This window comes from Ailuropoda melanoleuca, chromosome 4 (assembly GCF_002007445.2).
Source record: "Ailuropoda melanoleuca isolate Jingjing chromosome 4, ASM200744v2, whole genome shotgun sequence".
In the NCBI taxonomy this organism is placed as follows: domain Eukaryota; kingdom Metazoa; phylum Chordata; class Mammalia; order Carnivora; family Ursidae; genus Ailuropoda; species Ailuropoda melanoleuca.
Window position 1 is genome coordinate 58,735,308 of NC_048221.1, and position 13,135 is coordinate 58,748,442.

At 47.2% G+C, this 13,135-nt stretch overlaps 1 protein-coding gene across 3 annotated transcripts in view; it reads left to right on the forward strand.

Annotated features, from left to right (window-relative positions):
• The first annotated feature begins 9,936 nt into the window (after nucleotides 1–9,936).
• The window catches only part of EDAR (ectodysplasin A receptor), a 91,271-nt gene continuing 88,072 nt past the window's right edge, over nucleotides 9,937–13,135 (forward strand). For 2 of the 3 annotated variants that reach the window (XM_011234372.3, XM_002926901.4), the window contains exon 1: nucleotides 9,937–10,341. In XM_011234372.3, the coding sequence (XP_011232674.3) occupies nucleotides 10,030–10,341 (312 nt within the window). In that variant the 5' untranslated portion in view covers nucleotides 9,937–10,029. Of the gene's footprint in view, nucleotides 10,342–11,989; nucleotides 12,018–13,135 lie in introns of those variants that run through there. The other variant, XM_034658905.1, reaches the window with a different exon arrangement.

The window sequence follows — 13,135 nt, forward strand, 5'->3', positions numbered from 1 at the left end:
ATGAGAACTGAAAAGCGCGCATTACGCAGTTTGTGCTTTNAGAGATTTCACAAGCTTTTACAAAACATGAGAACTGAAAAGCGCGCATTACGCAGTTTGTGCTTTTTGCCACTAGCCTGACTAAGAATCTCCATGTGTCACCACCATATCAAAGACTGGTAAGCTTTTGTATTAAAGATTAAAAAGTCACAGTTAGTAGCCTCATCTTGAAATAAAGCAAGTACTCATCATTTGCTCAAGAGCAGGACCTCCCTGCTCAGTTCAGTGTGGAAAGTTGTCTTGGCGATCCATCTAAATGGAGCAGTTCCCTTAGTCCTGAGCTGCAGGTGGCTGCTGAATCCGTAAGTCACCTCAGTTATGGCCAAAGGTAGTTGTATAGAATGAATTGGGTAGTTTGAAAGAGATGGTTAATTTCTAATTAATGGGAATAGTAGGTAATGTCACTTGACTGTTAACCCAAGTTCCCGGCTCAGCCCATGCATCTCTTAGAACACTCACAAAAACCCTGTGGAGTAGACATGATTATTATCGCTAATACCAATAAGAAAACCAAGGTTTACAGAGGTTAAGCACTTAGAATCTGTGCTGGGAAAAGGACAGCTCTGTCGAGCACCAGGCCCTCTCCAGACAACTACATTTTTATGCTAATAAAAATTTTCAGGGTTTTGGCCATTTGGACAGTAAGAATACGAAATGGGTGAACCTATTAGCAAAAGTCATTTCAGAAAAACAGAATGGCTTGAGACCGTAAATCTTTGCTTGCTAGGAGAGTCTGAAGTTCAGAGCAGGCTTGGGGAACCGTGAGACTAATGTGGAACCAGGGTCTGGTTGCAGAGGGCACAGGTTCAGCTCTGAGCCGTCAGAATGGAGGGCACCACCTGGCAGCCTGGGGGCCTAATCCAGTCTAGGGATTTTTGTGTTATGTTTATTTGGGCCACACAGATTAATAGCCAATATTTAAAAGTGAGGAGATTTCATGTTTTTTAAAATCCAGATTTTTTAGGTTCTTTTTTAAATCAGAATATTCAATAGCCTATTTTTTTCATATGTACATCATAGTGATTTGATATTTTTATGCATTATGAAATGACTCCCATAAGTCTAGTTATCATATGTCACCATACAAAGTTATTACAATATTATTGTCTGTGTTGCACATGTCATCCCTGTTACTTATTTTATAACTGGAAGTTTGTACCTCTTAATTGCATTCAGCAATTTCGCCACCCTCCGGCTCTGGTAGCCAGCGGTCACGAGTCTGTTTCTGTGGTGTTTTGTGTTTTGAGCTTCTCGTGGACCTGCATTTCAGCAACTGTTGGCAGAGTTTGGTGAGCAGGCACCTTCCCATTCGTGTACTAAGGATGGTAGCCTGGCGCTCAGGATTGGAGTTTTAGAGTCCTACGGAGGCTGGATTGAGAAGACAAAGTCAGAGGGAGGAAATACAGAAGGATGTTACAATCCTGATAGGACATCATGAGAACCGGAACTGGGACAAAAACTGTTGGAATGGAATAGACGGAGTAGATGTGAAAAATATCTAAGAAGTGAAACTGGCAAGATTTGGGGACCAAGAAAGAAGATGCTATAAATGATCCCACGAGCTCCCCTTAGGAGGCTGAGTGTTGGTCCCAGCTGAGCTAGGGAATAAGGCAGAGGAGCAAGTTTGGGGAGGGATGAGGGGTTTGTGTTGGCTCTGTGTAGTTCCAGCATCTGTGAGACTTCACGGCACAATATTTTACACTCAGTTGGCTACAAGAATTGAGCTGAAAGGATGAGTTCTGGACTAAAAAACACAAATGGCAGAGTCATCAGCCTGCACGTAGCTGCTGAAACAGTGACTCTGGGAAGAGACTTAGGCTGGGACTGGGGCCCTGAGACACTGCCATCTGAGGGGCAAGGGAGGATGAATTGTCCAGAGAAGACCGAGAATCACCCATCAGAAAGAGACATAGAGACCCCAAGGGGTTACAGAATGAGAAGGAGTTGGGTTTCACACAAAAGAAGTGATCGATGGTCTCAGGTGCAACATGGTAAGAAGCTGCAGGAGGATAAAGACTGAAAAGCATCCATGGGCTTTGGCAATTAAGAGGTTCCTGGTGACCTTGGCAAGAACAATTTCAGAATGTAGGGAGCGCACCAAGTTCTGGCAAAAAGCGCTTACAACCCCTTCATTGTGAAATTCAGTACGGCCTTGTGAGGTGCAACAGTGGTTCTCAGGTGTGCCCACGGAGACCCGCTGAGGGGGAGTGGCCAGTGAGGGAGAGCAGGCTCTCAAAATGAGACCTTCAGACTCCAGGGCCAGAGCCTCCAGCCAGCTGCCCTGCCTCTTCACATCAGTGTTAGACAGCCTTGTCAAACTTGCGATCTGTTCCCTGGTTGTTTCTAAACCGTTAGCAACCATAATCTTTTCTATTCATATTAGGCCACATTTTTTTCAGACCAGCTCATTAGAAGCAGATCTGGAGAGGGGCGCCTGGGTGGCACAGCGGTTAAGCGTCTGCCTTCGGCTCAGGGCGTGATCCCGGCGTTATGGGATCGAGCCCCACGTCAGGCTCCTCTGCTATGAGCCTGCCTCTTCCTCTCCCACTCCCCCTGCTTGTGTTCCCCTCTCTCGCTGGCTGTCTCTATCTCTGTCGAATAAATAAATAAAATCTTAAAAAAAAAAAAAAAGAAGCAGATCTGGAGAAACAGAAGTTGGCTGCGTTTTGGCGAAACAGTGTTAGAAGCTGTCTTGCAACAGAGACTGGCTATACGCTCACAGATCCCATTTTCTCTCCCTGCACATTGCAAGGGCCCTGCGTTTCCCAGCCTCAGTTACAGTCGCCCTGGGCACATGCGGTCGAAGTGACATGCTCCACGGCCGGGCCTTGCTCCCGAAACATCTTAGCATGTGTATCCACACTTTCCCTTCCTTGTCCCGGGGTGAAGGACTCCAGGATGGTCGGGCCACAGGATGGAAAGAGCTTGTATTTCTGAGTCTCTTCTTATGGGAGAACCATCCAGAAGAGCCACCTGACCCAAGTCAGAATGGGATATGAGCAAGAAATAAGCTATCGCTGCATGATGCCACCAAGATTTCCGGTCAACATTGCTTGGCCTCCACAGACTGTTCCTGGCAGGGAAGATGACTAAGACAGGACCATGCTTGTGGGCAGGAGAGGAAGAGAGCAAACGAAGTTGGTGAACAATACTGAAAGTTAACTCATGCTTCAGAAACTCTTCTTGAAAATCTAAAAACATTTTGGCAGCCTTCTGGTGTGGTCTGTTTTTACCATGTAAAAGAACTCATAGCAGGAGAAACACATCCTTAGATTTGATATGAATAACATACTATTTCTTGTATTTTAGACACTGGATATCAATGGAGGTGGAAGTTTGAATGTTCTGGCCCCACCCAGTGAATTACCTTGATCACCTGCAGGGTATCTATTCCCACTTTGAAGACCCCGGCGCATGTTGAACTTACACCCATATCCCTGCATCTGGGGTGTAAAGAGGCCTAAAGTGTGTGGCTTAGAGTGGGACCAGATCTGCCCCACACCCTGCTGGGGTACAGACTGGGTCAGAAGCTGCAGCTGGGCACCTCTGACCACTCCCTGGGCCGGAGTCCCTGCCGCCTGAGGACCACAGTCAGGCAGCGGGGGGCTCTCGCTCTTCAGAATCTTTTCAGTTAACGCACATCCGGTTCTTTGGAAAGTCATTTTGTCCTCTGAGTGACACCCCACTATAACCCATATGAAAGCTAAGATTGTCATAGAACAGACTCTCTTAGACCTTGGTTATCTAGAAAAAATGACTTGTGGATCCTGATTTTTCATAATGAGAGAGAGAGAGAAGCCATGCACATTATTTGGGGTTCTAGTGACAGAGGGCACTATGGCTAAAGGACACAAGGGCTACTCCTTCCCATCAGTTAGGTAGGTCGTTCAAGGCTGACATGGCCACTCTGCTGAGGGGCCAGAGCTCCTTCTGTACTCTTGCTCTGCCCTGTTCTACCAGTTGTCACATTCACTGAGTGACAGCGAGGAGTTAAGCTGAAGAGGACACAACAGCTCTCCTCCCAGAGGAGAAAGCCCCTTACACAGCCTTTTTGGAAGTCATGCACGACTGCGATGGCTCCGTGGATGGTCTTGAAGCATGGGGCCACCCCTAGCTGCAGGGAAAGCTGGGGACTACAGCTGCTGAGCCAGGCATGTTGCCCTCAGCAGAACCAGGAAGGTACTAGTGAGATGGGAAACAGGCAGCAGGTGGCAGGGAGCAGATCTGCCAGCCAGGTTGAATTCCCATTAAAAAACTTCTTTGTCCCCATTCTGGTTTTCTTTCACCAACTACAGCTTTTGAGGACAGTGAGCTCCTATCAGTGGTAGGTGACAAGTACAGACGTACTCAATACCCCATAGAATCACACGTCCCCCAGGAACACAGTAGCCCTCATAAACTAATCATTCTTCTGCCTCACAGATCACTTGCAAAGCATTTCTGTAAATGTAATAAAGTTCCATTCATAAGTTTTATTAAATATAACTCAGGGAACATACAATTTTACATGTTTATATTATGGACTCCTATCCCCCTGCTGTGAGTATCCACTGATAATAGAATGATAACCTCATAAACCACTCACTAACCCCAAAGCCATGAATTATGGTAGAAATAGGAACTTGTTTACTGGAAGAATGGATGTGTTGATTTTTAAATGAAGACATCAATATTCCATATTTCCAAACTCAGTTCCAACCCCTTTTAATTTTCCTGGTACGGTGCAAATAGGTTTTATAATACTCTTGTGGTTTTCTTTTATTAGAAAAATGTACTGATCTGTACTGTTGAGCTAAATGACAATATTACAGGTCATAAAAAAGATTTAGTAATTTGAACCTTTGCACTGTTCAAGCTCCCAAAGTCATTCTTGGTGAGGATCAATTTCAATCATACTTTTACTGTTAGGTAAGCGGGGTAGGTGGGGGCCGCCCAGGAGCAGGAACAGGGAGCGCTGAGGGTTCACGACGGTACTCTCTCTGTGTGAACAGACTCATTACTGACAGCTGACATTCCAAATCCACATGACCTTTTTCTTAAACAGTGTCCAGTGTTTACGTAGTAAAGGAAAGCCGGACTTTATTTCTTTAATTAACAGCAGGGTGTTGGAGTATGGCAAAGTTAGTTAAATAACTAAATGCGGAATCTCATTCTCCAAAGAGATAAAAGCAGTTGGGAGCCCAGCTTGTTTACTCTGCCTCTGACCTGGAACTGTCTCCTCTTATTTTGTGCTGGGGGACGACAGATCACCCGTGTTTTTGCTAACCACTCACTCAGCCCTTCGTCCCCCGGGACTGGATTACAGAAGACCCAGGATCCAGCATGTGCACATGCCCACCCCCCCAGACTCTCTCTCTTTCCTCACTCTGCTGGTGTTAAATCAACAATAACAAAATTCAGTGGAGTAAATTTGGAAGATCTAATTGGCTTTATTAAGCAATTCATGAAGGGCAGCGTCCCATCTAGCAGGTAGAGAGACGACCCCAGGAGTTGTACAAAGTGGTTGGTTTTTATAGGAAGGAGGGTGGGGCAGGATGGTAACAACAAAAGAAAAAAAAGGACTGTTCCAGGCACTGTCACTTTCCGGACAGGGAAGAGCAGAGGGTCTTATCATGCAGATGACTTCATCTTCCTCTGGGGCATGATGGAGAAAGCCCATGTGACAGATTATCTCATTGGTGCTGACCAGAAAATTCCTGACTGACCAGATAAGACTATTTCTGTGGAGGAGGTTGAAACTGCAATTAGGTTAGGTACTGAGCTCAGTTGGGGGACAAGGCCTAGTGTAAGTGACTCCATTTGTGTCTGTGGATTTCTTTTTGGCGCTAGGGATAGAAGCCTCTTCTGAAATAAGATTGCCTTATCCTTCAAAGTATATCCAATATACTCGGAATAAAATCCAAACCCCTTTACTGGGCTGTGGTCTCTACTGCCCTTCCCAAGTCCAGCTCAGCGTCCGCGGATCAGCTCCCTGCTTTTGGCCACATGGCTCCTCTCTCTGGTTCCTCGGTATGCTTGGCTCTTTTCCAGTCAGGGTCTTCGCACAAGCTCTTCTTTCTACCCAAAACACCTTTCCTCTCTTACTCTGAAAGACTCCCTCCTTCCTCTCAGAGCGACGAGTCCTGACCCAGTTATCAGCCAGAGCACCACCCTCACACGGGCTCACTCCTCACCTCAACTGCTGGCTTGCCTCCTTTGTACCACTTAGTTCCATTCTGATATTTTGAACATCTGTTTGCAAACCAAGGCCCTCCACAGGGCTTGCATATTTGGAAAGACTTTGTAAGAGTTTAAATCACAAGTATTTGTATTCCTGTTTCTTCTGCTTATGGAGCTGTAATAAACATGGGCAGCAAGGAGCTTTAAGAACTAGCTAGCTCACGCTCTCAGGAGGGCAAAACTGGAGCGTTGACTGCTAGCAGAGCTGGGGTCTTGCATTTTCTAGAGAAAGGGAGGCCCTGGGCCAGGCCGGGCCCCGGGACCCTGCCGTCCTCCTCATCACAGGGGCAGGGGCAAGTTCTCCGGGAAAAGAATTCCGGTTCTGCTCCAGTTCTATGACAGATTCGAAGTTGCAAATTCCACGCTATAGACAGAGCTGTGGTCATTTTATTCTGAAAAACTCTGTTACTGAGCGCCCACCAAGGGCATACAAAAGTTCATGAAACACTCACATGCTTCCTGTGATTTGAGACAAGTAATTTCCCGGAAGGAACTCTGAGGTCAACTTTGTAGGTACCCAGAAGTTTACTTGCTGTGGCCACTTGTTATAGGTAAAGGCAGTTCAGGGTTGGGGTGAGCTGCCAGAAAGCAGCATCCCCGTCCAGTGGACTGCTTTCCCAGACAGTAGTCAGATAGCAGGAAACCGTCACTAGCAGACAGTAACACCCCCACCCACACAGCCCAGGCGTCCTGCACCCCCTTGCCTACTTGTCACCTCCAGAAATGCTATTTTATGGTTATTTCAGAACTGGGTTATTCTCCGCCTCTGTGGCACTTTCTTGAGGCCAGATTTTGACTGTCTCTCTCATTGTGGTATCCCGGCACCTCAATGGCCTGGCTCCCAGAGGTGCACCATGCACTTGCTGAATGAAGAAATGATGCCTGACACAGAAGAATGATATTCTGACAGAAGGAGCGGATATCAGGAGTCTTCTTTCAGCTCCACCCAACGATCATCACCCAGTGATGACCAGAATACGGCTCGGTGTTGCTCACTGGTTAATTATTGGATCTACTAGGTCATTCCGTGCACAAATGTTTTCCACAGGCAGGGGAGTCCTACGAAATCCCTGCGAGCATTTGCAAAGCCGCGGCTCCACGGTGCTGAGAGCTGGCACCTGCCCCCACCAGCGAGCAGCGGCCCTGCCCTGGGCTCCCGGCTGCATCTGTGTTCGCTCACTTGGGGAAAGGCCACAGCAGGCAGGGCAGGTTTCCGCTATGTGTAGCAAGCATATGTTCTAAATTACACTCCATTCTCCACAGCCCCCAAGAGACCCCAGTCACCCAACTGTGGTCTGCAATCTTGATTCATGTTCTTATTTAAAGAAATACTATTGGGGTGCCCGGGTGGCTCAGTCGTTAAGTGTCTGCCTTCGGCTCAGGGCGTGATCCCGGGGTTATGGGATCGAGCCCCACATTAGGCTCCTCTGCTGGGAGTCTGCTTCTTCCTCTCCCACTCCCCCTGCTTGTGTTCCCTCTCTCGCTGTCTGTCTCTCTCTCTCTCTCTCTCTGTCAAATAAATAAATAAAATCTTTTTTAAAAAATTAAATAAAGAAAAAAATAAAGAAATACTGTTGATAAGCTTTTGCTATTTCTGCCTCAGTCTTTTAGAAAATGTGCAAAACAGAAAATCACCTATCCTCAAAGCTCTGGGGCCTTAAGTGATGAAGATAAGCAATGATCTCTCTTGTTGCATTCTTCATCAGCTGAATTAATTTGTATACTCCTTTTTCATTTGGGTATGGTGACTGTGAGCATTTCAAGTGTAACCATCTACAACCTTTCTTAATAGCATAATGTTTTGGATTTTTCAAAAGTGGAAAAACACTTTTTTGGGCTTCTGCTACATCATGCATATTCGGCACCTATTCTCATTTTCCTTCCTTTCTTCCTATCTCTTGGCAGGATCAGTGTCCTCCCTCTTTAGCAAATTTAAAGTCACCATTTAATTTCCACTAGAAAAAAAAAGTTGCACCTAAGATAATCTCTATCCTCAAACACACTTATCAAAATGAACATGCTAAAAAGTAAAAATTATACACAATAGAAAAGATTAGCCCAGAATACTTATTTCCTTTTCATTTTGTAGGTTCCAAACTTAATAATTTTTAGTGATTTCAATTTATCACAAACCCTTAGCTTGAGCTCCAGGTGGGCATATAAATGACTGAACCTGAACGTTCAGGTTAAAATTCTTATTTGGGAACCCTACGTTATCTGGATTAACCATTGACATTGGTCAAGTAAATTAGGTAAATAAGGTTCTGCCCAACCTCCCTGCCCCAGTCCCAGACATTTCTGTCTCTGTGTCTCTCTTAAGCTCTTTACTTTCTCATGTGTGAATTAACTTGCATGTATCCAGGACAGAGAGGACAAGATGGAAAGGGAGAACATAGAAATCCACCCCCAAGTTGCTCTGTTCCTCTATGTATTGATGGGCTTTGGGGGGGGGGTTCCTAATCATTTAACTTGGGAGAAATAATAGACAAACACTGAAAGGCAATGTCCTTTCAAAATGTTAGTGTTTTAGATGTCTTCCTGATTATCTAGTGTAACCAGGGTGGAGGGATAGGAGAGCACCTGGTGTGGGGAGTCCCAAACAGACTAGGCTCGGCCACTCACCGCTGACAAAATCCAAAGGCAGAGAGAGGCGTGGTGGTGAAACAAGAAAGGAATTTATTTCAGTGAGGCCAGCACTGGGAGGACAGTAGACTAACATCTCAAGACCATCTCCAAAGTGCTGGAAATGCATCCAGGTTTATGTAAGGAAAATGTGGGACAAAAGTTGGTGGGTACATGCAGGTGGAAAGTGAAGGTCAGGTCAGTCATTGTCATGGGGTCAGTCATGGGGGTCTTGCTGGCTCAGGTCAGTCCTTATTCCTTGAGGGGGTAGTTTTAGTTCCCATTGGGGGGGGCTTTGCCCACAGGGTCTTTTGCCTGAGTTAAGAGATAAGCTGGAAAGAAGAACTTAGTCGATTAGAAAGTACAGACTGAGGTCAAAATGGAGGTAGATAAGAGAGATATATGGAGTTACATGGGGTATATATGGCTCTCTGGCATTTAATGGGGTAGATATGGCTATTTGGAGTTTAATGGGGTATACGTGGCTATCTGGAGTTTAATGGGGTAGATATGGCTATTTGGAGTTTAATGGGGAATATGTAGCTATCTGGACTTTAATGGGGTAGACATGGCTATTTGGAGTTTAATGAGGTATACGTAGCTATCTGGAGTTTAATGGGGTAGATATGGCTATCTGGAGTTTAATGGTGTATATGTGACTGCCTGGGGCTTTGTGGGATACATGTGGCTGTCTGGGGTTTTGTGGGGTATATGGTGGTGGGGCATCAGAGAAAACAGATCTAGGGACCAAAGCCTGCTGTAGGTGTGGGGGGAGAGGGAGAGGAGGACAGGAATGTGCACAGACGTATGAACATGTCTCCGAATGAGCACCCATGCTGTGGCCATCTCAGTAGGGGGTCCTTGGGTGAACAAGTCTTGATTAATGAAATTTTAATGCTAATTTAGTGGGGTTTTTTTTTTTTTTTTTGGCACTCCAGTCCCCAAAGGCTTTGGTTGTTCCGATGGAAGCAAGGTTCCGTCTCTAAAAAAAAAAAAGAAAAAGAAAAAGAAATAGGTGATTTTACAAATTCCAACTGGTGCTTTTCATGGCAGGAAGTCAGGAGCCAGGTGTGTGTGTCGGGCAGGCCGCAGAGGGGACGCACTTGCGGAGCCAGGCGCCAGCATCTCAGTGCTGGGAGAGGCCTCTAGATGGTGCAGGTGAGTCCGCAGTCAGGGAAAGCCCCTCCGCAAGGACTGAGTTCGCACACTCGCAGGCGGACGGAGCAGTCAAGGAAGAGTTCCCGGACAGCCCCTTGGAATAGAACGAAAGTGGAGCCGACAGCAGAGAGGTGCCTTGCCCTGGGGCAGCTCTGCCAGCCTCCAGCGACGCTAGCCACTTGCTTCCCAGAGCATTGCCAGCTACCACCTGTGAAACCTGGTGGCCCCACACGGGACCGTGCCTGCCTTTCCCCACAGACCGTCTCCCGCTTGGATTGGAAACTGACCCGCCAGCAGGTCCAGGTAAGCCTTGGTCCTTCTCTTCGGGGTTTCTGAACTCTTTGGCTGTTGGAGACGGAGGTGTCATGGGCTGAGAAACAGCTTGAGTGCATTTTTGAAATGCGCGTCATTTTTGGGTTGCGTTTGAACAAGCTTTACCAATTACTCTGTGTCTGCACGACCAGTTCTAAGACCTGAGATTGTTCCTTTGTTTTCGGGAAAACATGAGAAACCCCGCTTTGCTCCTGGTTGCACACTTGGTTAGTGAGCCAAGTTCTGTGTGTGTTTAGCTGCCTTTAAGGTTTTGGCTACCGAGACTACGGATGTCTCCGGAGAGCGTGAAAAGTGTGTTTCTGAGGTTTGCCCCTGAGCCTGGCTCGCGGGGAACACAAGCAGCAACGGGGACTTCGCTGTGTACCTGCGTTGCCCCTGAGTTACCTGTGATGCTCTAAGGGACCTTCCTTCCAGGTGCGATTTGGAATCAAGTGTGAGACCTGATGTCTCAGATGTCTCTGTTTCGGGGTGCACCGTGGGGGAAGTATGTACTTCTGATGATTGGGGCATTTATTTCCAGCCAAGAGGCTCTCCTCAGTGCTCTGACTCATCACGGGGTGGTTTGGGTTCCCGCACAAGAGCCAGCTCTGCTTCCCCAGCATCCTGTNCCTGGTGCAACTGCCCCCGCCCTGGGGGGGGGGGGGGCGTGAGGGGTCAGGGCAGGGCAAGAGGGGGCAGCTGATAATGGGGCTCCAAGAAGGACAGCGAAAACAACCAGTGACAGGGCAGCAGAGCAGAAGCCCGTCAGCAGAGGTATTCAAGAGTTGGTGGGACGCAGGGTATGAGAAGGCTGGAGTGAAGGCTGGAGACCAGAGGCCGACCCGCCTTTTCTGCTGTCCAGCTAGCCACTGCTCTGTAGCTCTGTAGACTGCATGTCTGAGACACTCTCTAAGAATGAAACGGCAGGTAATTAAAAATATTAGCAAGGTAAAAAGCCCTAATGGACTAAGGAGAAAGGAATCAATTCAAATAGCTAACAGAGAGAATATGTCTTACCTGACTTAATGCTGAGATTTCAAAGACATAGCCATTTAAAGTTACTTTTTGACAAAGTCCACCAAAAAGAGGACTCATCCGAGTTGGGACGTTCGCATTTGTCCTGGTGCTTGCCCATGTGTCCCCTTCCCCAGCCGAGGAGACGTCTGGGGGCCCTGCTCTGGCCTGGGTCAGCCAGGACCTCTGCTGCACTTTCTCTCCATCCTTCAGGGAGCCAGGCTGTACATGGGAATATTAATTCGTGACAGCACAGCAGAAGGGTTATCCTGGAAGCACATGTCTTTGGGAGGAAAAAGTAAATAAAATTCCCTGAAATGTTTGGTTTTCACTCTCTGGCCACTACTTGATTTCTACAAGTAAACAGGCTTTTCATTTTGTTGAAGATACATATTTGCAAAGCTCAGAAGTGTCAGGGGCTCACCCTTCTTTCTTAAGCATCAGCACGTCCCCGTACCCAGCACAGCACCTGCCACAGGCAGCAGCCCCGTGTTTGCTCAGGGAAGTGAAGACAGCCTGGTCTTACCCCTATTTCACACGGTACAAACTGGATTGACTCTTTTCACTGGGGAGCATCTTCTGATCGAAGTTTCTTAGGTCCCAGAAGACCATAGAGAGAAGCCAGGTCACCCGAATCTCCTTTCTGTGTCTGGGTGAGTGAGTTTTGTGCTCTCTAAAAAATGAAACTCATTCTCAAGGAAATGCCCAGGAACCCAGTTGCAAAGACTCAAGCAGATCTGAAATTCAGACATAGGAGCTATAAACAGGATGGCATCTGGGAAGCCAGCCTCTCCCATCGCCTTCCCTCCCCAGGCCTGCTCAATGTCCTGCCTGGACGCCTCCCAGCAGCTTTCATCCAGGCCCTGATTTGTTCAATTAGCCCAGAGGACACCTGCCTGCTCACCTCTTTGATGCTGTTTGAGGCTCTGCCCAGGTGATTCCACCCCCCAATAGCATCATTAATTAACTTACATTAAGCTCACTTAGCACATTAGGTCAATTAGGAAACTGAGGCCCCAGCCCTGCCTCAGAGAGTGCTGCCCATCACAGCGCGTCATGCGGTACATCCTGAATTCACGTATTGGGGCAGGACTTTGATTCAATTTCCAATTATCATTTGCCTAAAGAGTGAAGAAGGGAAGACAAATTGATGTCCCATCGGTTAACTTCTGCCCTACATCTCTAGACCACTTTGCAAAGCATTTTCATGCATTTCTTCCCTATTTTCCAAACAAGGAAATGGAGCCTTAGAAAAGTTAAGTGGCCTGCCCAACCCCATATGGCCAATAATGACCGTGATGCCGACAGTAGCCCAGGGCATCATGCTGTGTAACTTGTAATTTGGAAGGGCGGGACTAGAACCTCTGTCCCCTGCATCTGTGGTGGACACGCTTGCCTCTATAAGGACATGTGGCAAAGGTTCTGGGACAACCACCCAGTAAAACTGAGGGTAGCAGGAGCAGACTTCTGCCCTTCGTAGAGCTCAACCCTCACACCACACTGTTTGCTGGCCGCCTGTCCTTATCAGAGGCAGGGGTAAGGAGGAAGCAATCCAGGCTCTGTTCTTGTGAGCTGTCCCCATGAAGGCTTGGTAGTTGAGGAGATATTGATGTGGGAAGTACCAAGTTGCTGTTTGTATATAGCACAAACAGAGTTGAATACAGGTGATTCAATCCAGGAACTAAGAGAAATTTGCAAATGGCTTTTGGAGTTCAGCCATCCCAATGATTTCTTGGGCTCTGTTAGTACAGGTGAGACTGGACTCTAGTTT